Source organism: Nerophis ophidion, linkage group LG08, assembly GCF_033978795.1.
Source record: "Nerophis ophidion isolate RoL-2023_Sa linkage group LG08, RoL_Noph_v1.0, whole genome shotgun sequence".
Taxonomy (NCBI): Eukaryota; Metazoa; Chordata; class Actinopteri; order Syngnathiformes; family Syngnathidae; genus Nerophis; species Nerophis ophidion.
The window spans coordinates 74,614,950-74,641,605 of NC_084618.1; the positions used below are offsets into that span (position 1 = coordinate 74,614,950).

Here is a 26,656-nt window from a genome sequence, read left to right on the forward strand (position 1 = left end):
TCTTTCAACATTTTTTGGTCACCAACCCCTGATCTAGTGTAAGCTAGAACAAATAAAAATAAATCTTACTGATGCATAATGGAAATGTGACTTTTAGACTCAAATGTCCCACAATATTCTTTACTTTTAGACAGTTTAAAGGTGTTTTTTATTATTAGCACAAGATTTTAGTGGCATTCACTTATTTTTTTTGTTCCAAAGCGTATTACAATTGGCTCTTTTTATTTTATTAGAAGTTGAACAAATTCTAATCATTACTATTATTTGATGAGTTTTATCTTATCACACGTTCACATATTACTCTTTTTATTTCTTTAGTTTTTTAACCAAACTATTAACTTAACATCCAAGCCAAGGTTTTGAAAGACATATTAAGTGCCGATTTGTAGGTAGCGACAAATAGTCATTAGCAACTTTTTACAATATATATTACAGGAACTGTTATAATTAATTGTGTGTTTTGCATTTTTACAGCTGAATTCTGCAATAAACGTTTTAGTCCTAAGCCTTACAAAAGTACTAAAGTGGACATATGTGCAGTTTTACGATACGTTTTTGATGACTTTAAAAAAATAACAACAACAGCGTAACAACATGAAAATAAAAACATTTCTATATATCATGTGTCCACTCTTATCTTTACATGAAAATTCCTAATACACGGAGAGTATGGATGGATGGATGGATAGATAGATAGATAGATAGATAGATAGATAGATAGATAGATGGATAGATTTCTTCAGGAGAGTTCCCTCAGAAAAATTAAAATTCCAGCAGCAGTGTACAGAGTTGAGATGGAATTTAAAAAGTAAATCATGGGTGTGTAAATGGAAACAAAATACAAAAATATTACAATACGAATATTGATTGATTGATTGATTGATTGATTGATTGAAACTTTTTATTAGTAGATTAAATAGTACAGTATATATATAATACATCTTTCAACTTGTTTAAGTCGGGATCCACGTTAATCAATTCATGGTAAATAAAAAATTAAAAGATAAAACTAAAAAGCAACAGTAAAGCTTCTTTTCTAAAAAACACCCTTTTAAATATTTGTTTGATTTAAATTGATCAATTAAAATGATGTTTCTTCGAATAAGCGGTTAAAAATGGATGGATGTTTCTTCATTTAGAAATACAATTTTCGAAAGTCTTGCTTTACTGCTAACGTGATGATATAGAACTACATTTCCCAAGAAAACCCTGTACCGGAAGTGAGCACTTGCCGTAAATGACTCCGACTCTAACGTAAAACTCGCGAACGTAAAGTATCGCGTGTGCAGCAGCAGTAGCAAACAAACTTGATTGGAATGAAGAGAAATACACGTTTTGAAACTTTTCTGAGGTCCAAATGATAAGGTAAATTTCTGTATTGTTGCTTTAGTAATAGTCATGAATGTTAATATGACCCATGATATGTTGTGTTTAGATTAAAATACGTGAACCTAGTGAAAGGTCGTGAGGTGTTGGGCAGAATGTCTGAGACTTTAGTCCAGAGAATTAAGGACTTGGAAGACGAACTGAAGGAACTCAAGTCCCAGCTGAAGCAGACAAATGGAACTCAAATGGAGAGCTGTCCATTACCAAATGAGCCTACTAAATCTTCAAAAAAGATGAAGAAAGCAGTCAAAGTGCGTCCTTTTGACTTCTCTGCACATCCTCGCCGCCATGTGGCTCTGCGCCTGGCCTACCTTGGATGGCTCTACCAAGGCTTTGCCGTCCAGGAGAACACGGACAACACGGTGGAGGCCAGAATCTTCGAAGCCCTCCTGAAGACGCGACTCATCCAGGACCGCCAGAGCTCCAACTATCACCGCTGTGGACGCACCGACAAAGGAGTCAGCGCCTTCTCCCAGGTCAGTCCACTTGTCCCTGTCCTCTCCCATCTTTTGGTCCGTCATCCTCTGCTCCTCCGCAGGTGATAACCATCGACCTGCGCTCCTCGCAGTACGGCGGAGGCTTGGGAGTCACGCTTCCCGGCGACGTTGGCGCTCAAAAGAAGGACGCCGCAGCCCCTGAGCTGCCTTACGTAAAGATGCTCAACCGAGTCCTGCCCCGGGACATTCGGATTTTGGACTGGGCTCCTGCAGCGGCGGGCTTCAGCGCACGCTTTGACTGCCGGTCCCGCACATACCGCTACTACTTCCCACGAGGATCCTTAGACATTACGTTGATGACGGAAGCTGCCAAAAAGTGAGACGCTCCCAATCATCTGCAGCAGTGGACAATTGAAAAATTTAATTATTGGGAATATGTATGGCGTCACATTAGTGCCAAAAATCCAAGCGCTATTGCGCGCTGATTCTCCATTTCGCGCACGACATCCTTCAGCGCGCGCGTCGCCTTTTTGTGTGCGTGCGGTGCCTATGTGCGTGTGCTCCGTCTCGGTCTGGCATCTCCCCTCGCGCTGTTATGTTTGTTTTGGCACTTTGGGGACGGTAATGGTTAGACGGCCCCTTCTTCCTGATTGGCTCTCTTACCTCAGGCAGCTGGCCACGCCCAGTACAGAGTTGTCAAGGAACATCCATCCATCCATCATCTTCCGCTTATCCGAGGTCGGGTCGCGGGGGCAGCAGCCTAAGCAGGGAAGCCCAGACTTCCCTCTCACCAGCCACTTCGTCTAGCTCTTCCCGGGGGATCCCGAGGCGTTCCCAGGCCAGCCGGGAGACATAGTCTTCCCAACGTGTCCTGGATCTTCCCCGTGGACTCCTACCGGTTGGACGTGCCCTAAACACCTCCCTAGGGAGGCGTTCGGGTGGCATCCTGACCAGATGCCCGAGCCACCTCATCTGGCTCCTCTCGATGTGGAGGAGCAGCGGCTTTAGTTTGAGTTCCTCCCGGATGGCAGAGCTTCTCACCCTATCTCTAAGGGAGAGCCCCGCCACCCGGCGGAGGAAACTCATTTCGGCCGTTTGTACCCGTGATCTTATCCTTTCGGTCATGACCCAAAGCTCATGACCATAGGTGAGGATGGGAACGTAGATCGACCGGTAAATTGAGAGCTTTGCCTTCCGGCTTAGCTCCTTCTTCCCCACAACGGATCGATACAACGTTCGCATCACTGAAGACGCCGCACCGATCCGCCTGTCGATCTCACGATCCACTCTTCCCCCACTCGTGAACAAGACTCCTAGGTACTTGAACTCCTCCACTTGGGGCAGGGTCTCCTCCCCAACCCGGAGATGGCACTCCACCCTTTTCCGGGCGAGAACCATGGACTCGGACTTGGAGGTGCTGATTCTCATTCCGGTCGCTTCACACTCTGCTGCGAACCGATCCAGTGAGAGCTGAAGATCCCGGTCAGATGAAGCCATCAGGACCACATCATCTGCAAAAAGCAGAGACCCAATCCCGCGGCCACCAAACCGGAACCCCTCAACGCCTTGACTGCGCCTAGAGATTCTGTCCATAAAAGTCAAGGAACATGTACTATTTAAATAACCATAACTTGCTCAATTTTCAACTAATTTCCAAACGGCTCGATTTGTTATAAATGTCACGTTTTAATGGGGCTATCATGGCTGAATTAGTAATTCTTACACTGTTATCTCTCAGATTTAATTTGCCTAATGTTTGGAGTTAGCTTTTTTTGTTGTTTTTTTAAATATATATTTTTAACTCTGCCATCTATACTGATCTGGGCTGATATCTAATTTTCCATAGTTTGAGTTGTTTGCAGAAACCTAAATACTTTTTATAGTAATATTAAAACCATATTCATTAATTGTAGTGTTAACCTGTCATTCATTATTCTACTAAAATAGTAATTGCAATCATAACATCAATAATTAGGCCCCTATGCTAATCATGTGGTCCTAATATGAAGTACGCATAGATAAGTGGGTTCGGGTAGACTCTGGTGTAAACTTAAAGTAGATAGAGCAGTGTTTCTCACGGGTCAGGCATCTATTTGTGGTGGTTTGGTCGGGCGGCGGCGATGACCAAGTAGAACGCGGAGTTGGAATATAATTACAACACTTTATGTACATAATTATATACATATTCATATCATATTTGCATATTTATATAATATATAACTACAAGCTCCATTCACAGACAGAGTCCCATTGCTTTTATGAGCGGTCGAGCGAGTCAAAAGCCGGGGAAAAAAATTTTTTAATTTTTTTTTCATTTGTGGCGGCCGTAATTCTTTTGTGGGAAACCCTGTAGAGGAAAGAAAAATAATAGATCCCCATTGTGGCATACATTCAATATTTACATATACAAATATTAAATAAATACAAATATTTTTTTAAACAGACAATTGAGGAAAGAAAACATAATTGAAGATATAATTTCCATCATTGACTGTCATCTGTCGCCTGGTTGTATGTGTATGAAAAGAGAGATATTGATCTTGACACTTCATTAACTATGTGATGTTCTCTCAACAGATGAGACATTACCTTCTTCAAAGACTTTTAGATAAAATTCGATTGGCATTTTCCACAACTCCACTAAATTTGGACTTTTTAGAATTCGTTTGTCGACAGGAGCTGTATCTTCTTGATACATTTTGACGATGACCCGCCCTGCTATACTTCTGATTGGCCCTGAGCTTTTTTCGTCTGACCAATCAGAAAGGAGGGGCCGTCTAAGCATACACACCCCCAAAGTGCCAAAACGAAAAGGGTGTCGCGCGCCCGAAGTGGAGAATCAGCGCGCGATAACAGTTTTTATGCGCTTGGATTTTTGGCACTAATGTGACGCCATAAATATGCTTCATAGTGCCCATTTCTCAACCCTTTTTACACCTCCAACAGATACGAGGGTACACATGACTTCCGAAATCTGTGCAAGATGGACGTTGGGAATGGCGTCCTGCAGTTTGAGAGGACCATCCTGTCTGCCGCAGTCAAACCTGTGCACCCTGAACGCACCGCAGACCCGTACGACGTGTTCATATTTGAGCTAAAAGGGCTCGCCTTCCTCTACCACCAGGTAGCCACACACCTGTAATCCAGTCCAAAAAAAAAACAAAAAACGTTTAATGTAAAAAGGAGCATCTTCGTTGCAGGTCCGCTGCATGATGGCCGTGCTTCTTCTGATAGGCCAGAAGTTAGAAGCTCCAGACATAATCGAAAAGCTCCTCAATGTTCAAAACAACCCCAGGAAGCCTCAATACAAGTGAGGTCCTCGCTCTCCTAAGAGTCAACTACAGGGAGTACTTGGGAATTCATACCGTTATTCAAGGGTACCAACTTTTGTGTGTTTAAAGGCCTACTGAAATGAGATTTTCTTATTTAAACGGGGATAGCAGGTCCATTCTATGTGTCATACTTGATCATTTTGCGATATTGCTATATTTTTACTGAAAGGATTTAGTAGAGAACATCGACGGTAAAGTTCGCAACTTTTGGTTACTAATAAAAAAAGCCTTGCCTGAACCGGAAGTAGCAGAAGATGTGCGCGTGACGTCACGGGTTGTGGAGCTCTTCACATCCTCACATTGTTTACAATCATAGCCACCAGCAGCAAGAGCGATTCGGGCCAAGAAAGCGACGATTTCCCCATTAATTTGAGCGAGGATGAAAGATTCATGGATAAGGAAAGTGAGAGTGAAGGACTGGAAAACAAACACAAAAAAAAATTAGACGGCAGAGCGATTCAGATGGTATTAAACAATTTTACTAGGATAATTCTAGAAAATCCCTTATCTGCTTATTGTGTTACTAGTGTTTTAGTGAGATTATATGGTCGTACCTGTACAACCTGAAAGTCAGAGGGGTGTGGTGACCGTCAGTGTCTCCGAGGGAATCCACGTTTCTCGAAGAGGCCAAGGCAGCCGTTGGGGCAGGGCTGAGATTTTTTTCCCCCCCACCTCCACGTTGGAAGCATCCGACGGTCGGGGGCGGCTGGTGGGAGGAGGCAAGATAGTCCGCAGCTGCGTCTTTGACAGGTGCAGGAGGAACGACGCAAGCTCTCCGCTCATGTCTACGGTAAGAGCCGACTTATTACCACCATTTTCTCACCGAAACCTGCCGGTTGACATATGGTAGGGAACCGTGTTCGCTTGACCGCTCTGTTACATAGTAAAGCTTCACTGTCATCTTTCGGGAATGTAAACAAGGAAACACCGGCTGTGTTTGTGTTGCTAAAGGCGGCCGCAATACACCGTTTCCCACCTACGTCTTTCTTCTTTGACGTCTCCATTTTTAATTGAACAAATTGCAAAAGATTCAGCAACACACATGTCCATAATACTGTGGAATTATGCGATGAAAAGAAACAACTTATAGCTGGGAACGTTGCTGGACCAAAATGTCCTCTACAATGCGTGACGTCACGCGCACGCGTCATCATACCGCAACGTTTTAGCATGATACTTCCGCGCAAAATTTAAATTTGCAATTTAGTAAACTAAATCGGCCATATTGGCATGTGTTGCAATGTTAATATTTCATCATTGATATATAAACTATCAGACTGTGTGGTGGGTAGTTGTGGGTTTCAGTAGGTCTTTAAATGTCGTCAATGTATGATTAGGATTCATGTTAAGCCAGCAGAGAGTGCCTTGCTGGCCCTGACGGTTCGCCACTGATGTGACGACACTTCCTGTTGAATGAAGTTAGTTTGTCTCTCTCTGTTTCAACTTGACACTGTCCAGTCCAGGGGTGCCCACACTTTTTCTGCAGGCGAGCTACTTTTCAATTGACCAACTCGAGGTGATCTACCTCATTTATATTGATTTATTTATGAAAGAGACATTTTTGTAAACAAGTTAAATGTGTTTAATGATAATACAAGCATGTGTAACACATATAGATGTCTTTCTTTCACAAAGACAAGAATATAAGTTGGTGTATTACCTGATTCTGATGACTTGCATTGATTGGAATCAGACAGTAATGATGATAACGCCCACATTTTCAAATGGAGGAGAAAAAAAGTTGTCCTTTCTGTACAATACCACATGAAAGTGGTTGGTTTTTGGCATCTAATTCATCCAGCTTCCATACACTTTACAAGAAAAACATTGGCGGCAAATTCCGTAGCTTGCTTGATTGACATTCACGGCACCCGAGGGTCTTGTGAGATGACGCTGGCTGCTGCCAGTTCATTATTATGAAAAAATGACAGAGAGGAAGGCGAGAAACACTTTTTATTTCAACAGACTCTCGCGCCGTCCCTTCCGTCAAAACTCTAAAGGCCGACTGCACATTTCCTATCTTCACAATAAAAGCCCTGCTTCATGCTGCCTGCGCTAACAAAATAAGAGTCTCAGAAAGCTGGCGTGCACAAGTGATGTGCACGCCAGCTTTCTGAGGGATCGCTTGTGCATGCCAGTTTTCCGAGACTCTGTATTTAGTTAGCGCAGGCAGCATGGAGCAGGGCTTTTATTGTGAAGATAGGAAATGTGCAGTCGGCCTTTAGAGTTTTGACGGAAGGTACGGCGCGAGAGTCTGTTGAAATAAAAAGTGTTTCTCGCCTTCCTCTCGGTCATATTTTCATAATAATGATCTTGCAGCAGCCAGCGTCATCTCACAAGACCCTCCGGTACCGTGAATGTCATTTAAGTGACGTCTTGGTGAAGATTGATGATCACTAATTTTGAGGTCTATTTTTTTTAAAAGCCTGGCTGGAGATCGACTGACACACCCCCCGTGGTCGACTGGTAGCTCGCGATCGACGTAATGGGCACCCCTGGTCCAGTCTATATCGATCACTCTGCAAAAAAACTGTACATCTTTTATGTTTAATGTGGATACTGTTGCTCACTTGTTTAAACAAGTCTTGGACAAGTTTAAATTCGGGAATGATGTTTCGCAATGGGGAAAGACGTTAACGTCTGTTGTTTAGGTGCTAGCATTTAAGCTTGCGCCAGTCTGTCCGTCTGTATCAAAGTGCAGTTATGAATGACGGTTTTTCTATCATTTTAATTTAATACGGTAATACGAACCGTCGGGGAGTTTTACAGCGTTTGTCTTTACTGCCGTTTATTTGTAGTACAAACTCCCGTCGCCGGAGAAACTGATACCAAAGAGTGACCCCTCTTGCAGACCGTCTCGCCCGCCAAACATGCACATAAAAATAACCCAGAAACTTTGATATGATGGTAAGAGCGGGATGAAAACGGGCAAAGAGCTGTGGGTTGGACAGGCAAGCACTGTGTGATGCTAGCAGGCCAAAGAGTCAAAGACACTTAATGACTTATTACAAATGTTCATTCCTCTATGGCAGTGGTTCTCAACCTTTTTTCAGTGATGTACCCCCTGTGAACATTTTTTAATTCAAGTACCCCCTAATCAGAGCAAAGCATTTTTGGTTGAAAAAAAGAGATAAAGAAGTAAAATACAGCACTATGTCATCAGTTTCTGATTTATTGAATTGTATAACAGTGCAAAATATTGCTCATTTGTAGTGGTCTTTCTTGAACTATTTGGAAAAAAAGATATAAAAATAACAAAAAACTTGTTGAAAAATAAACAAGTGATTCAATCATAAATAAAGATTTCTACACATAGAAGTAATCATCAACTTAAAGTGCCCTCTTTGGGGATTGTAATAGAGATCCATCTGGATTCATGAACTTAATTCTAAACATTTCTCCACAAAAAAATAAATCTTTAATATCAATATTTATGCAACATGTCCACAAAAAAATCTAGCTGTCAACACTGAATATTGCATTGTTGCATTTCTTTTCACAGTTTATGAACTTACATTCATATTTTGTTGAAGTATCATTCAATAAATATATTTATAAAGGATTTTAGAATTGTTGCTATTTTTAGAATACTTAAAAAAAATCTCACATACCCCTTGGCATACCTTCAAGTACTCCCAGGGGTACTCGTACCCCCATTTGAGTACCACAGCACTATGGTACAAACCTGAGCAGTTGCTAAAACCGATGAAGAGCGTGAGTGTTCTTGAAGCATGGACATGGCGATTTATCGACGCTGTGAAACTTACAGACTTAGTTTTGATTTATAGTCGGTTACTTGACTTATCAAATATCGGCCCAGGTCTAACTGTAAATATTGTGTTTATTACACACTAGCTGTTTGATTCTAATGTGCATGTCTGTGGAAAATCCCATTTAAATTAGCATCGAGCCAACGCATTTTGAAAATGGGAGCCTGAGTGTACTTTTTAGCGCTTTGTGTGCTTGACTGCTTGTTACCTGGCCAAGTGCCTGAGGCGTTTTTGAGTCTGCATTCGGACGTGACGTCTCGTGCAACACATGTATCAAATTATGGCACCAATTGATTGCACGTAAATTGGCACCCGGTAGTATCGACAGACGTTTGTCGATACTAGAGATGTCTGATAATATCGGACTGTTGATATTATTATATTTAAAGGATCGATAAATGCTTTAAAATGTAATATCGGAAATTAGCGGTATCTGTTTCAAAAAGTAAAATGTATGACTTTTTAAAACGCCGTTGTGTGCACGAACGTAAGGAGAAGTACAGAGCGCCAATAAACCTTTTAAAGGCACTGCCTTTGCGTGCTGGCCTAATCACGTGTAATCTGCGGCTCTTCACACACACACAGAAGTGAATGCAAGGCATACTTGCTCAACAGCCATACAGGTCACACTGAGGGTGGCCATATAAACAATTTTAACAATGTTATATATGCGCTACACTGTGAACCCACACCAAACAAAAATGACAAACATATTTTGGGAGAACAACCGCACCGTAACACAACATAAACACAACAGAACAAATACCCAGAACCCTTGCAGCACTAACTCTTCCGGGTTGCTACAAGATACACCCCCGCTACCCTCTCCCCACCTCACCCCCGCGCCCCCAACCCTGCCCACCTCAACCTCCTCACGCTCTCTCAGGGAGAGCATGTCCCAAATTCCAAGGTGCTGTTTTGACGCATGTTGAAAAAAAAAAAGCACTTTGTGACTTCAATAATAAATATGGAAAACCTCGTTACATTGTTTAATGCATCCAGCAGGGCATCACAACAAAATTAGACATAATAATGTGTTAATTCCACGACTGTATATATCGGTATCAGTTGATATCGGAATCGGTAATTAAGAGTTGGACAATATCGAATATCGGCAAAAAAGCCATTATCGGACATCTCTAGTTGATACTTATAAAAGTACCGGACTCGGTACCCATCTCTGTATAAATTATTTTTAACTATAAATTTCAGTCTATGAACCCCAGCTTTAAAGATGCCTTGTCTCCTGCCTCCTTTGACAATGCAAACGAATGCATTTTTTTCCTAATATTTAAACTCTAAACTCCTGTTTCATCAATTTCAGCTTTACAGATGCCATGTTGATTGGCCACTGTTTTGACTTAAAAACAACATTAATTCAATGGAATTTCTGAATACATAAACATGATTTTGTTGTTTTGCCCGTTAAGCATGGCAGTCGACTACCCGCTGGTTCTCTATGACTGCCACTTCGAGGGTTTGAGCTGGAGACGGGAGTCCGAGGAGCTGAATTACGTCCTGTCGTTCCTGCAGCACCACTGGACCCAGAGCGCTGTCAAGGCCCACGTCCTCCAGGGCATGATCCAAGGCTTGGAGGAGGCCACAGGTCAGAAGTCACAGTATAATAAACATCGAAAAAGCGAGTTATCACAGACAACATGAATGTCCACAGGCGAGTTATCGTCCAACCATTGTTGGCTGGTGGAGGGCAGCCACCAGAGAAACTACCGGCCGCTGCTGGAACGTCCTTTCTGCGAGAGCCTGGAGTCCAGGATCGAGCACTATGTCAAGAGAGGTAGACTCGAGCGAGAAGACGGTGAGGATGGAAGAAGTGAAATGATCCATAAGGGAAAACGATCCAAACATTTTCACAATTCCACTAATTCTCCTGTTGAGGTGTCCAACCCAAGTCCTGAATAAAAAGATGATTTTGCCTATTGTATCTTATTTAAGGAAGGAATATTTTTTATTTTTTGTAGGGTTTTTTTTCAGTTTAGGGTGTGTTTCTTAAAGGCCTAATGAAACCCACGACTACCGACCAAGCAGTCTGATAGTTTATATATCAATGATGAAATATTAACACTGCAACACATGCCAATACGGCCTTTTTAGTTTACTATATTTTCATTTTCGCGCGGAAGTATCGCGCTAAAACGTCGCGGTATGATGACGCGTGCGCTTGACGTCACACATTGTAGAGGACATTTTGTTCCAGCACCGTTCCCAGCTATAAGTCGTCTCTTTTTATCGCATAATTCCACAGTATTATGGACATCTGTGTTGATGAATCTTTTGCAATTTGTTCAATGAATAATGGAGACGTTAAAGAAGAAAGCTGTAGGTGGGAGGCGGTGTATTGCGGCCGCCTTTAGCAACACAAACACAGCCGGTGTTTCATTGTTTACATTCCCGTAAGATGACGGTGAAGCTTTACTATGGAACAGAGCGGTCAAGCGAACACGGTTGGATTGGACCACACACACAAAGTACAGTGTATTATGGAGCGATCATTTCGAAAGATCGTGTTTCAAAGAGGGTCCCTTGCGAAGGGCAGAGATGGGCACCGCCACCACCCGTCGACTGGTGCTGAAGAAAGGTGCGGGGCCGACCTTCAGGTTGTACAGGTACGACCATATAATCTCACTAAAACACTAGTAACACAATAAGAAGATAAGGGATTTTCCAGAAATATCCTAGTAAATTTGTCTAATAACATGTGAATCGCTCACACTGTATAGTCTTTTTTTTTTTTTTTCTAGTCCTTCACTCTCACTTTCCTCATCCTGGAATCTTTCATCCACGCTCAAATTAAAGGCCTACTGAAATGAGATTTTCTTATTCAAACGGGGATAGCAGGTCCATTCTATGTGTCATACTTGATCATTTCACGATATTGCCATATTTTTGCTGAAAGGATTTAGTAGAGAACATCGACGATAAAGTGGGCAACTTTTGGTCGCTAGTAAAAAAGCCTTCCCTGTACCGGAAGTAGCAGATGGTATGCGCGTGACGTCACTGGTTGTAGACCTCCTCACATCTGAACATTGTTTACAATCATGGCCACCAGCAGCTAGAGCGATTCGGATTGAGATAGTGACAATTTCCCCATTAAGCGAGGATGAAAGATTTGTGGATGAGGATAGTGAGAGTGAAGGACTGAAGACGAAAAAAAAGACGAGGGCAGTGAGAGCGATTCAGATGTTATTAGACACATTTACTAGGGTAATTCTGGAAAATCCCTTATCTGGTTATTGTGTTACTTGTGTTTTAGTGAGATTATATAGTCATACCTGAAAGTCGGAGGTGTGTGGTGACCGCCAGTGTCTCTGAGGGAAGCCACGGAGGAGCCAAGAAAGTCGCAGCTGCCTCTTTGACAGCTGCAGGAGGAATGACACAAGCTCCGCTCATGTTTACGGTAAAAGCCGACTTATTACCACAATTTTCTCACCGAAACCTGCCGGTTGGCATGTGGTAGAGAACCATGTTCGCTTGACCACTCTGTTTCATAGTAAAAATTCACAACAAACAAACACCGGCTGTGTTTGTGTTGCTACAGCCGGCTGCATTATACACCGCTTTCCACCTACATCTTTCTTTGTAGTCTCCATTATTAATTGAACAAATTGCAAAAGATTCAGCAACACAGTTGTCCAGAATACTGTGTAATGCTGCGATAAAAACAGACTACTTTTAGCCGTGATCGGTGCTGGCAGAACATGTCCGCTACCACCGGTGACGTCACCTGCAAGCGTCATCATTCCGCAACGTTTTCAACAGGATACTTTGTGGGAAATTTAAAATTGGCCATGTTTGTAAACAATGTTCAAACGTGAGGAGTTCCACAACCCGTGACGTCACGCGCGTATCCTCTGCTACTTCCGGTACAGGCAAGGCTTTTTTTTATTAGCGACCAAAAGTTGCCCACTTTATCGTCGATGTTCTCTACTAAATCCTTTCAGCAAAAATATGGCAATATCGCGAAATGATCAAGTATGACACATAGAATGGACCTGCTATCCCCGTTTGAATAAGAACATCTCATTTCACTAGGCCTTTAATGAAATAACCCCGCCATTGAAGACATTCATAATTGCAATTGATGTACTTTGTGTGGAACTGAATATCCAATCCACTTGCGCTAGAGGAAGCACATTGCAGTGACACGCCGTGGTCCGACATCCGGTTGTTAGCATGTGGATGACCCTGGGAGTTCTAGCTCATTATATCACAAGTGTCAAATACTTGTGTCATTTTTGCTTGACTGTTAACTTATAGAGACGGGCTGTTAAAGACAATGGCTTCGCCTGTTCGTCTATTTGTGGACGTTTTGACGCTGCCGATACTTGTGTTAGCATTCACTTCTTAGCAGGTTTCCACGGTGCTCCACTTTTACTCATTTAAAGATCGGCGCACAATAAAAAGGTAAGCTAAGTTTGACAAATATCAGAGAGGTAAAATACAAGTACTTGGGGAAATGTACATATCAAATGAAGTGAAGTAATAATGAGGGCACTTGGATAACTACCTCTTGACCCTAATAGTGACGTCATAGCGGAAGTGTCATTAAGTACATCAACATATTTTTTGTGTTTTATAATTGTTCTATTACTGCATTTCCCTATATCAGTGTTATTCATTTTTTTCTGAGCCAAGGAACATTTTTTTCTTTGAAAAAATCCCGAGGCACACCACCAGCAGCAAACAATGAAAGTCAGGAGCCGATATTGACAATAAAAAGTCCATTAATCCATCTTCTTCCGCTTACCCGATGTCGGGTCGCGGGGGCAGCAGCCTAAGCAGGAAAGCCCAGACTTTCCTCTCCCCAGCCACTTTGTCAAGATCTTCCAGGGGGATCCCGAGGTGTTCTCAGGCCAGCAGCGAGACATAGTCTTCCCAACGTGTCCTGGGTCTTCCCCGTGGCCTCGTACCGGTCAGCCGTGCCCTAAACCAGTGCTGTGGAAGACTATTTAATTTCACCTTTTTGGTTTAAAAATATTTATTAGCAAACAAGTAATTATAGTCTGCAAATGATGTGTTGTTGTTGTCTAGAGCTCTGCAGAGTAACCGTGTAATACTCTCCATACCATTAGGTGGCAGCAGGTAGCTAATTGTAGATGTTGATACAACGGGAGGCAGGATGCAGGTAAAAAGGTATTTAATGAATAAACAGGGCTTCACGGTGGCAGAGGGGTTAGTGCGTCTGCCTCACAATACGAAGGTCCTGCAGTCCTGGGTTCAATCCCAGGCTCGGGATCTTTCTGTGTGGAGTTTGTATGTCCTCCCCGTGAATGCGTGGCTTCCCTCCGGGTACTCCGGCTTCCTCCCACTTCCAAAGACATGCACCTGGGGATAGGTTGATTGGCAACACTAAATTGGCCCTAGTGTGTGAATGTTGTCTGTCTATCTGTGTTGGCCCTGCGATGAGGTGGCGACTTGTCTAGGGTGTACCCCGCCTTCCGCCCGATTGTAGCTGAGATAGGCGCCAGCGCCCCCCACGACCCCAAAAGGGAATAAGCGGTAGGAAAATGGATGGATGGATGGATGAATAAACAAGAAATAAACAAAAGGTGAGTGCCCCTAAGAAAAGGCATTGAAGCTTAGGGAAGGCCATGCAGAACAAAAATAAAACTGAACTGGCTACAAAGTAAACAAAAACAGAATGCTGGACGACAGCAAAGACTTACTGTGGAGCAAAGACAGTTTCCACAATGTACATCCGAACATGATATGCAATGTCCCCACGATGAAGGATAAAATCAAAGTAGATGCGGGAAATATCGTTCAAAGGAAGACATGTAACTGCTACAGGAAAACTCAGAGAAAAAGCCGCCAAAATAGGAGCGCAAGACAAGAACTAAAACAGTACACACAAGAAAACAGCAAACAAGTCCAAATAAGTCAGGATGTGATGTGAGAGGTGGTGACAGTACACCTTACTTTGAGACAAGAGCTATAGTGATACATGCTTGGTTATGCTTTAAAGTCATATCCAACAATTGCGGCGACGACTTTTTACTGTCAACTGAGTTTCGTTTTTTTAATGATTTCTGCTGGTGGTGTGCCTCCGCATTTTTTTTTAACTCTAAAAATGTGCCCTGGCTCAAAAAAGGTTGAAAAACACTGCCCTAAACACCTCCCTAGGGAGGCATTCGGATGGCATCCTGACCAGATGCCCGAACCACCTCATCTGGCTCCTCTCCATGTGGAGGAGTAACGGCTTTACATTGAGCTCCCCCCGGATGGCAGAGCTTCTCATCCTATCTCTAAGGGAGAACCCCGCCACCTAGCGGAGAAAACTCATTTCGGCCGCTTGTAAAATCGTTCTCGCTATTGTTGGATGTGAATTTGAACCGTAACCAAGCATGCATCACTATAGCTCTTTTCTCAAAGTATGTGTACTGTCACCACCTGTCACATCACGCCGTGACTTATTTTGAGGTTTTTTTGTGTTTTCCTGTGTGTAGTGTTTTAGTTCTTGTTTTGCGCTATTATTTTGATGGTTTTTTTTGTCATGTAAGATGTACTTTGTGGACGCCGTCTGCTCCACAAGCAGAAAGTCTTTGCTGTCGTCCAACACTATGTTTTTGTTTACTTTTCAACCAGTTCAGTTTGAGTTGGGTTTGCTTAGCCATCCCGAAGCTTCAATGCATTTTGTTTATTTTTGGTTTAAGCATGAGATATATTTTTTACCTGCACACTGCCTCCCGCTGTCGTCTGCATATTGTGATCACGACAAACATCTACAAAGCAATTAGCTACCTGATGCCACCTACTGATATGGAAGTGTTACACGGTTACTCTTCCGAGCTCTTGACAGCACAGGCAATAATTACTGTCCATCCATCCATTTCCTACCGCTTATTCCCTTTGGGGAAGGCGGGGTTTACACCCTGGACAAGTCGCGCCTCATCGCTGGGCCAACACAGATAGACAGACAACATTCACACTCACATTCACACACTAGGGCCAATTTAGTGTTGCCAATCAACCTATCTCCAGGTGCATGTTTTTGGAAGTTGGAGGAAGCCGGAGTACCCGGAGGGAACCCACGCAGTCACGGGGAGAACATGCAAACTCCACACAGAAAGATCACGACCCCGGGATTGAACCCAGGACTATTCGGGACCTTCATAAGCCCTCTTCCACTGTGATGCCCACAATAATTACTGGCTTGCAAAAAATATTTTCAACCCAATTAGGTGAAGTTACATAATTTATCACGGCACACCAAACAATATCTGGCGGTACACTCATGTGGTTGAAAAACACTGCCCTATTTACTGTAGTACATTAGCCATACGTTTTTAACAACTAATTTCTTTTATGTGCCTGTGATTACTTGGGACTCAGTAATTGTAGTATCTATCTAAACAATTATGTAACGCAGGGTTGTCAAACTCATTTTCATTGAGGGCCACATTGTAGTTATGGCTGCCCTCAGAGAGCCGCTTGTAACAACGAATGATATATGAATTTGCCGATTCATTTGATTATTATATATATTTTTGACATACACCGTAAAAAAACTGTATTTTTTTACAGTAAAAAACGAGCAACTCAATCAACACGATTTTACTATAAAATGTACAGTGTTTTTTGCAACATATGAAGTTAAAAGTTAAAGTACCAATGATTGTCACACACATACTAGATGTGGCGAAATTATTCTCTGCATTTGACCCATCACCCTTAATCACCCCCTGGGAGGTGAGGGGAGCAGCGGGCAGCAGCCGTGCCGCGCCCGGGAATCATTAATGGTGATTTAACCCCCCAATTCCAACCCTTAATGCTGAGTGCCAAGCAGGGAGGTAATGGGTCCCATTTTTATAGTCTTTGGTATGACTTGGCCGGGATTTGAACACACGACCTACCGATCTCAGGGCGGACACTCTAACCACTAGGCCACTGAAATGGAAAAATTTTACCATCGTTTTTATTTTATTCTGGCAACAGAGCTGCCAATTTCTTACCTTTAGAAAACTGATACTGTCTTACCATTAACAGTAAAAAATGATAACTATAGATCTCACAGCAACATCACTGGCAGCTCAGTCTGCAGAATTTCCCGTATAAAAACAATGGTAGAGTTTTTTTCAATTTACAGTAATATGCTGTAAAAAACGAAAATTTTGCAGTAAAATGTATTATCATTTTTACAGTGTGCAATTTGATGGATAACCTGCTCTATAACCATAAGTCAAGCAGAAATTTAAATATTTTAACAAAAGTATGATAATACACTTTTTCCTACATTAAATGAATGAATAAATGGGTTATACTTGTATAGCGCTTTTCTACCTTCAAGGTACTCAAAGAGCTTTGACACTATTTCCACATTTACCCATTCACACACTGATGGAGGGAGCTGCCATGCAAGGCGCCAACCAGCACCCATCAGGAGCAAGGGTGAAGTGTCTTGCTCAGGACACAACGGACGTGACAAAGTTGGTACTAGGTGGGATTTGAACCAGGGACCCTCGGGTTGCGCACGGCCACTCTCCCACTGCGCCACGCCGTCCCTGGTTAGATAATATTAACTGCGATAATGTGGCGACTTGTCCAGGGTGTACCCCGCCTTCCGCCCGATTGTAGCTGAGATATGCACCAGCGCCCCCCGCGACCCCTAAGGGAATAAGCGGTAGAAAATGGATGGATGGATAATATTAAAGTTTAAAAGGTATGCAATGTCATGCGGTACCTGCATTTTTTTTCCCGTCAAAATGAAAATAAATACATTTAGTCAGAAAAGATAAAGTACTTTATTGATGCATATTATTTCCAGACCTTGGTGGGCCACATATAATGATGTGGTGGCCCAGATCTGGCCCCTTGGGCCTTGAGTTTGAAATTAGTGGTGTAAGGAATACCTTTAAATATAACCTACACTTCGTCACCTTAGGTCCCACAGCGGCCGTTCTCATAAGTAATTTATACAATGTACTTATTTTTTTCCACCCTCACCACACAAAATAAAAGAAAATCCTACTGTTGGCCTAATCAACTCGGCTTGTTAGTGATTCCCAAAGCCCAAAAAAAGTCTACGGGCTATAGAGCGTTTTCCGTTCGGGCTCCAGTACTCTGGAATGCCCTCCCGGTAACAGTTCGAGATGCCACCTCAGTAGAAGCATTTAAGTCTCACCTTAAAACTCATTTGTATACTCTAGCCTTTAAATAGACTCCCTTTTTAGACCAGTTGATCTGCCGTTTCTTTTCTTTTTCTTCTATGTCCCACTCTCCCTTATGGAGGGGGTCCGGTCCGATCCGGTGGCCATGTACTGCTTGCCTGTGTATCGGCTGGGGACATCTCTGCGCTGCTAATCCGCCTCCGCTTGGGATGGTTTCCTGCTGGCTCCGCTGTGAACGGGACTCTCGCTGCTGTGTTGGATCCGCTTTGGACTGGACTCTCGCGACTGTGTTGGATCCATTGTGGATTGAACTTTCACAGTATCATGTTAGACCCGCTCGACATCCATTGCTTTCCTCCTCTCCAAGGTTCTCATAGTCATCATTGTCACCGACGTCCCACTGGGTCATTATTGTCACCGATGTCCCACTGGGTGTGAGTTTTCCTTGCCCTTATGTGGGCCTACCGAGGATGTCGTGGTGGTTTGTGCAGCCCTTTGAGACACTAGTGATTTAGGGCTATATAAGTAAACATTGATTGATTGATATGATGCCCCAAAGGTTTGGTACAAATACATCCACTTTTTTTTTTGTTTATTCAATTTATTGTTATTCCTATCAGGAGATGTACCTGGTCGGGCTGACAGGTGGTATCGCCTCAGGGAAAAGCACAGTGTCGTCGATGCTGCGGGATCTCGGGTGTCCTATCATTGATGCTGATGTCGTGGCCAGGAAAGGTACTTTACAATATATAAATAGTACATATGATTATTTTCCTTGTTTAATTAAAGATAATATTACAAAAAAAAAAAACAGTCGTGGAGGCGCACACAGCCGCCCACTCGCGCATCGTCTTCCACTTTGGGCCTGAGGTCTTGCTGGAGAGCGGCGAAATCGACCGGCAGAAGCTCGGCCGGCTCATCTTTGCCGACGAGGGGAAGAGGAAGCTGCTCAACTCCATCACTCACCCGGAGATTCATAAAGAGATGCTTAAGCAGATTGTGTTTTACTTCCTCAGAGGTGAGACTGATTCTTTGTTTTTTTTTCTCCCTGTCTCAATGCGATATTGTCGTCCCCCATTTCTCGCAATATATTGTGATAAATAGCGGTGATAAACGAATTTCGGCCAAGTAGGAATCATTCATTATAAATCAAATATTTTCAAAGTTCGAGCACGAAAAATAATATAACTATACGACCTTCAAAATAGGTTTTTTCAACATTATGACAGCACCTTAGACATGAAATAACACAATTTTAACACTATTAATCCAATAAAGTAATGAGGCCTCGAGTTAAGCCAATCAGTGGCCATGATACTGGCCTAGACTTTAAGTTTGAATACTTTTAATTCATTTAACCATTTAAACGCTTGAAAATGCTATAGACCAGGGGTGTCAAACTCAAATACAGAGTGGGCCAAAATTTAAAACTGGACAAAGCCACGGGCCAAGTTTGAACAAATTAACCTTTTAATAAATGGGTTGTACTTGTATAGCGCTTTTCTACCTTTAAGGTACTCAAAGCGCTTTGACACTACTTCCACATTTACCCATTCACACACTGATGGAGGGAGCTGCCATGCAAGGCGCCAACCAGCACCCATCAGGAGCAAGGGTGAAGTGTCTTGCTCAGGACACAACCGACGTGACGAGGTTGGTTCTAGGTGGGATTTGAACCAGTGACCCTCGGGTTGCGCACGGCCACTCTTACACTGCGCCACGCCGTCCCAATAGGGGCCCAAAAAAGTTTTGCATTGAATATTGAACAAGCAAGTCTTATATAACTTTATAGTGACATGCAAAATCGAGTTTCAAATAATAATAATAATGAAAAAATATCAATGGCATATCATATAAAATTTAAATGAAAAATTAATGCCTCTTTTCTATTTGCAGCCTTCTGAGGTAAATATCAAAATCAACTTTTTCCACAGGCTAATAATACATTTGAAAATAAAATAATAATGAATGAATCAAACATTCAAGCCTTAAAGTAGCAAGAGAAAGTGCATGAATAAAACTTTAATTATTGCTCAGTTTGCTACACTGAGTATGGAACAAGCAACAGTGCAAAATCAACTTTCAAAAGACATCAATGGTATATTAAATAAAATATAAATAAACAATTGAATGCCTCTTTTATCTTTGTAGCCTTCTGAGGTAAATATCAACATTTACTTTTTCCACAGGCTAATAAGATTTTAGATAACATAACAATGAATAAATCAACCATTCAGGCCTTTTTACTGCTCAGTTTGCGACACACTCATCTAATCTGACGTGCCCAAGCCAGATACCTGCCATCTTTTCTTGGATGGTAGATCATTAATGTCGGGGTTCAGGTTGGGGTGGTGTATATTGTAGCGTCCCGGAAGAGTTAGTGCTGCAAGGGGTTCAAGGTATTTTTATTTATGTTGTGTCACGGTGCGGATGTTCTCCTGAAATTTGTTTGTCATTCTTGTTTGGTGTGGGTTCACATTGTGGCGCATATTCGGAACAGTCTTAAAGTTGTTTATGCGGCCACCCTCAGTGTGACCTGTATGGCTGTTGATCAAGTATGCCTTGCATTTACTTACTTGTGTTTAAAAGCCACATATTATATGTGACTGGGCAGGCACGCTGTTAGTAAGGAGGAAAGGCGGACGTGACAACAGGTTGTAGGGGACGCTAAGGACAGTTCCTTTAAGACACGCCCCCATTATTGTTCAAGTGGAAATCGGGAGAAATTCTGGAGAATGGTTTCCCCGGGAGATTTTCGGGAGGGGCACTGAAATTCGGTAGTCTCCTGGGAAAATCGAGAGAGTTGGCAGGTATGTGTATTAGCGGTGAATGCAGTGTCAAAGCGGCACCGCCACTGTATAATATCGGCGGGCCAGCTCTAATGTTAATTTGATATTGCCTCAAGGGTCAAATGAAATTACATGGCGGGCCAGAGTTTGACACCCATACTGTAGACTCTTCTTTAAAGAAAACAATTTGCGATGTGAAACCATATTTGAAGCGCTATGAGGCCAGGGACGACTCCAATTGAATTTGTGCAAAGAGTTAAAGGCCTACTGAAACCCACTACTACAAACCACGCAGTCTGATAGTTTATATATCAATGATGAAATATTAACATTGCTAAACATGCCAATACGGCCTTTTTAGTTTACTAAATTGCAATTTCAAATTTCCCGCGACGTGTTGTGTTGAAAACGTCGCGATGTGAGGATGCGTGCGTTTGACGTCTTGGGTTGTAGCGGACATTATTTTCCAGCCCGATCCAAGCTATAAGTAGTCTGCTTTACTCGCATAATTACACAGTATTCTGGACATCTGTGTTGCTGAATCTTTTGCAATTTTTTTCGATTAATAATGGAGAAGTCAAAGTAGAAAGATGGAGGTGGGAAGCTTTTAGCCTTTAGCCACACAAACACAGCCGGTGTTTCCTTGTTTAAAATTCCCGAAGGTGAAGCTTTACTGTGGAACAGAGCGGTCAAGCGAACATGGATCCCGACCATATGTCAACTGGCAGTTTCCGGTGAGAAAATTGTGGTAATAAGTCGTCTCTTACCGGAGACATCAGCGGAGCTTCCGTCCTGCTGCAGCTGCGTGACTTCCCTCAGAGACACTCGTGGTCAACATACCCGTGGCCACACCCCTCCGACTTTCAGGTACTATTTAATCTCACTAAAACACTAGCAACACAATAGGCAGATAAGGGATTTTCCGGAATTATCCTATTAAATGTGTCTAATAACATCTGAATTGCTCCCACTGCAATCGCCTTTTTTTTTATTTACTTTTTTTTCTTCTAGTCCTTCACTCTAAATTTCCTCATCCACAAATCTTTCATCCTCGCTCAAATTAATAGGGAAATTGTCGCTTTCTTGGTCCGAATAGCTCTTGCTGCTGGAGGCTATGATTATAAACAATGTGAGGATGTGAGGAGCCCTACAACTCGTGATGTCACGCCCACTTTGCCTGCTACTTCCGGTACAGGCAAGGCTTTTTTACTAGCGACCAAAAGTTGCGAACTTTATCGTCGATGTTCTCTGCTAAATCCTTTCAGCAAAAATATGGCAATATCGCGAAATGATCTAGTATGACACATAGAATGGACCTGCTATCCCCGTTTAAATAAGAAAATCTCATTTCAGTAGGCCTTTAAAAAAAGCAAATAAAACAGTAACGGGTCAAATTAGCTTTACAACTTTTAATGATGAGACTAGCAGCAGATGTGTGTAATAATTCAGTTGAGTGTAGCCTGAGCTCAGTTCTGGATAAATTATTAGGTTGATGTTTTGTTACAGCTATAATTGTTTGAAATATTGCTCATGCAGTTTCCACTTATAGCATCTATCTTTTATGTGTTTTATAATTAAGGCATAGCAATTAAATATCCCCATGTAAAATCCCTTTCTCTCTTCATTTAATACACACAGTGGAACTTTTTTTTTAGTTGGCTTGTAGGGCAATTATTAATGGAGTCATCACCAATTCTGCGCAGCAAACCGAGAAAATATTCCAAGCTCTCGTACTGGTAGATAAAAATGTCACCGTGCCCATTATGTCAACATTTTGTCGTTTTTTAATGTTGCACGTATGTTTTCAGTTTGTGCCCAACAACAATGTTCCGTTTTCTAGGTTACCGCTACGTCGTGTTGGATGTGCCGCTTCTATTCGAAACCAGAAGGCTCACTCAGTTTCTCAACCACACCGTTGTGGTTTACTGGTAAGCGACCCGTTGTCCCCTCAATTCTGACCTTTTAATTATGACACATTAGCTTATGTGTCACTCCTGTTTCATTGGCCTCTGCTGTTTCCTTCAAAGAAAGCCTAGTTAGATAAATGTAGAACTAAAAACATGTACCGGTACATAAAGTACATCAAATGTTTCCCTTGTTTTTCTTTTCAACAGAGAAAATTAAAAAAAGATAAGCGAATCTCATAGCGCAATTAAATAAAATACCGTATTTGTTTATTAAAAAATAAGTGTTCTATGCTAAATGTCAAATTTTTTTCTATGTATATATAAAAACAGACACATGATTTTAATTGAGCAGCAACAATGTGAGAGGATCTCATAATGTAATAAAACATAATAAAATTGCTGCTTTCATTATTATTTTAAATCAAATTATGTAATATATTATTAGTATATATATTTTATTAATAATGTTTCTAATGACATGTAATTTAAACATATTTTTTGTTCAACGGAAAATCTGTTTTTTATCAATACAAAAATGGACACATGATTTTCATTGGGCAACAGCAATATGAGAGGATCTTATAGTGTAATAAAATATACAATTGCTGATTTTATGCATGCTAATAATTCTAATGAATATGTGTAATACAGTCAAGGTATATATTTTATTAATAACATTTCTACTAATGTTAATTAATGTTTAATGCAAAATTAATGATTTTTTATATACAAAAAAATGGGCAGCAGAGAAGCTCAGAAGATACACAACCTCTTATGGTGTAATAAATGATAAATGGGTTGTACTTGTATAGCGCTTTTCTACCTTCAAGGTACTCAAAGCGCTTTGAAACTACTTCAATATTTTCCCATTCACACACACATTCACACACTGATGGAGGGAGCTGCCATGCAGGGCGCTAACCAGCACCCATCAGGAGCAAGGGTGAAGTGTCTTTCTCAAGGACACAACAGACGTGACGTGGTTGGTACTAGGTGGGGATTGAACCAGGGACCCTCGGGTTGCGCACAGCCACTCTCCCACTGCGCCACGACATCCCCCGTCATAAAATAGAAAACAATTGCTCCTTTCAAGCATGTTATAAATTTAAATGTATGTAATATATTATTAGTACATATTTTAGAATGTTATACAGTAATAACTTTGTTTAAAATATGCATATAAATAAAAATATGATTTTGATTAGAAAGCTGCATAATAATTTGGAGTGATTAAAACAGGTACCGGTATATGTAAAATAAATACATAGATAAAAATGAAAAAAACCCTGAAAATGCCTGAAAAGTAATTTCAATTTGACAAAGAAAATGGTGCATGAAGATCCATGCGGTCCAGTGCACATTTTTCCGAATCCATGCTTTACATGCTTCATGTTTGAAACCACAACTATTCTGAAGTGTGTTTCTGACACTTTCACTGTCAATAAGGCCCAAAGTTTTGGACATCCTGGATCCTTCACACATACTCGCTGTCTGCGCCTCGTTAGCGTGACTCACCACTTAGGGATTCTTCTCACAATGTGCACTAAATAATCTGGCATTGTCTGTTCCTTTCCAGTGACCCTGCCACTCAGCTGGCGCGCCTGATGCAGAGGGACGGCCTCACCCAGGAGGAGGCCGATCAGCGCCTGGCCGCCCAGATGCCGCTGAACGAGAAGCGCGGCCTGGCCAGCCACGTCATTGAGAACTCGGGCACGCGAGAGGACACCCAGCGCCAAGTCCTGCGGCTCCACACCAAGCTGGAGGACTCCATGGACTTCCTTTTGGTCAGGGTGCTGGCTGTTGCCGCCACTGCCGGTCTGGGCGGGATCCTGCTGTACGCCGCCAAGCTGCTTTTGTCCTAGCAGAGTCCTGAGGACAAGAATGTGAGGTGAACACCAGGCGGGCAGGTTAGTTCCACAACAGCCTGGTGTCATGCTGGTAACAATGGAGCCACGCTCTCAGAATAATTTAGTAGGATTTCTTACAAAAATGCACTTTAAATAGTTGTTCAGTGACATTTTTGTGCTCTTATAAATTTGTGTTATGATTCTGTCTAATGAAAACCATAAATTTACACATACAAAAATATGGAAATACCATCTTTTGTTCAACTTAATCCAAATTGTTCGAAACGTTTCGGTGGCAATAGAGATAATCTATTGTAATCATCAACTTTAACTGTTATTTAAAACAGTACAGTAGTGAACTATTTAAACATTTTCATTGGTCATACAAGCGTAAAAAATAGGCTTAAAGTCTCTCACAATTGAATTTGAACAAAAGTTTGTGCAACTTTAGAGGTATTTTGTAGGTGTCATCTGACTTAAATACAAAGGGGTCATATTATGATTTTTTTTCTACATTTAGAACACTGCCTTGTGGTCTACATAGGATGTATTGGTAGTTATTTGGTCAAAATGTTGCATGGATTATGTTTTACAGACCGTTTTCAAGCTGCTTTCTGACCGTTTCGTCAGGCTGCTCCGTTTTTGTGGGCGGTCTTTTTTTACGTGCCTCCACTTTGACAGCGTCGTCTCCCAGTCACCTTTTTTGTAGTTTTTTTAGTCTGCTTCGAAACAAGTGAATAGAAAAAGAAGGAACTTATTGACTACAGTGTTGGACTACTATGACGGACTCGCGCAAAGCTCTTCAGGTGAACTTTTACCATGTATGGAGCTATCCGCTGACATCACAAAAGGGGAAAAACGCCACAAATGGGGCAAACTGCTCATTTGGAAAAGTATAAAGGAAGGTAAGATTGTGTTATGACTATCTCTACAATTCCTCCACGGTTTGAGTTCAAGTTTTTGGGACTTACGCAGGACCCAAATACACAAAAACATGTAGCAATAGGTAAAAAAAAAAGTAGATTTTGCATAATAGATGTAAATAGCAGAATATTGTCTGAAAAACTTCCCAATGAAAGTAGCACATTTGCAGAGGTCGTCGCTCATGTAAACACAGGTTTTTATTTTTTGTAAGATGTCCTACTAATTCTCCTGAGAACAACGTTTGAGCGCATTATTAGCACAACTTGCACTGACAGATGAATATTTAAAAGGTGTCCACATGCAATTTTCATTGGTTTACTCACATGAACGATGGATAATGATAGCGTGATGGTAACAAATAGGCTTAATATATACTTTACCACCATCATTTATAAAGAAGTTTTATAGCCACTCCTTTTGTAGCTGAGTAGCTTGATCTAACCTCCCCTCACGGAAAAATGTATGTTTATTAATAACTTTATCTTGACATGAAGATTATTATGAGAAAGAATGTATTGACAATCCAGTTTTAACTGCAAAGTGAGTGAATTTATTGTGTTTTCTTACACTCTAAAAGCTTTCTGTACATATACTGATTCTTCTTTGTCTCTCTTGTGTCTACACTCTTTGTAAAGACTGCAACGCCTCACATAAACGATCAGACTAATGTTTGAAACAAACACAAGCTGTCACATCTTCATCCTGAGCATGCTACAAACTGTACATATGGTGGTAAAAACTACAGAAGACTTTTAATTCAAGTAAATAGTTGAACAAAAAATTGTACAGAAACTTTTTCAATGGGGTTTTAAATGTGGTATTTAAACTGGTGCCGAATTAAACTCTGAATGAAATTTGTCTGGATAAAAATGTTTTTACATTTAATTTTTTGACTTTGCTTACATATTCAGCTCAGATCAGACCAAAATGTATCGGGAAGATCAGAGTTTTATGCGCACGATTCCAAGACAGATAATCCATGAGTGTGATTGACTGCTACTAATCACATGCATTAACTGTAATTTTTAAAATGTATTTAAGGCGAGTGTAATTGACATATGAACAATATCAACACAATATTTAAAGTACCGTATTTTTTGGAGTATAAGTCGCTCCGGAGTATAAGTCGCACCTGCCGA

At 41.6% G+C, this 26,656-nt stretch overlaps 2 protein-coding genes across 3 annotated transcripts in view; both read left to right on the forward strand.

Moving 5' to 3' along the window:
• Positions 1-1,208: 1,208 nt before the first annotated feature.
• pus3 (pseudouridylate synthase 3) overlaps positions 1,209-26,656 on the forward strand; it is a 47,498-nt gene continuing 22,050 nt past the window's right edge. Inside the window, exons 1-7 of one of the 2 annotated variants that reach the window (XM_061909728.1) lie at positions 1,209-1,365; positions 1,436-1,862; positions 1,925-2,199; positions 4,770-4,947; positions 5,024-5,133; positions 10,356-10,531; positions 10,598-10,858. In XM_061909728.1, the coding sequence (XP_061765712.1) occupies positions 1,358-1,365; positions 1,436-1,862; positions 1,925-2,199; positions 4,770-4,947; positions 5,024-5,133; positions 10,356-10,531; positions 10,598-10,845 (1,422 nt within the window). In that variant the 5' untranslated portion in view covers positions 1,209-1,357 and the 3' untranslated portion in view covers positions 10,846-10,858. Of the gene's footprint in view, positions 1,366-1,435; positions 1,863-1,924; positions 2,200-4,769; positions 4,948-5,023; positions 5,134-10,355; positions 10,532-10,597; positions 10,859-26,656 lie in introns of those variants that run through there. The other variant, XM_061909729.1, reaches the window with a different exon arrangement.
• Positions 13,058-26,375, forward strand: LOC133558381 (dephospho-CoA kinase domain-containing protein-like). Its single transcript, XM_061909726.1, has 5 exons — positions 13,058-13,347; positions 18,671-18,785; positions 18,865-19,068; positions 22,680-22,767; positions 24,323-26,375. Exons 2-5 carry the CDS (start codon positions 18,674-18,676, stop codon positions 24,606-24,608), a joined length of 690 nt encoding a protein of 229 aa, XP_061765710.1. The 5' UTR covers positions 13,058-13,347; positions 18,671-18,673; the 3' UTR covers positions 24,609-26,375.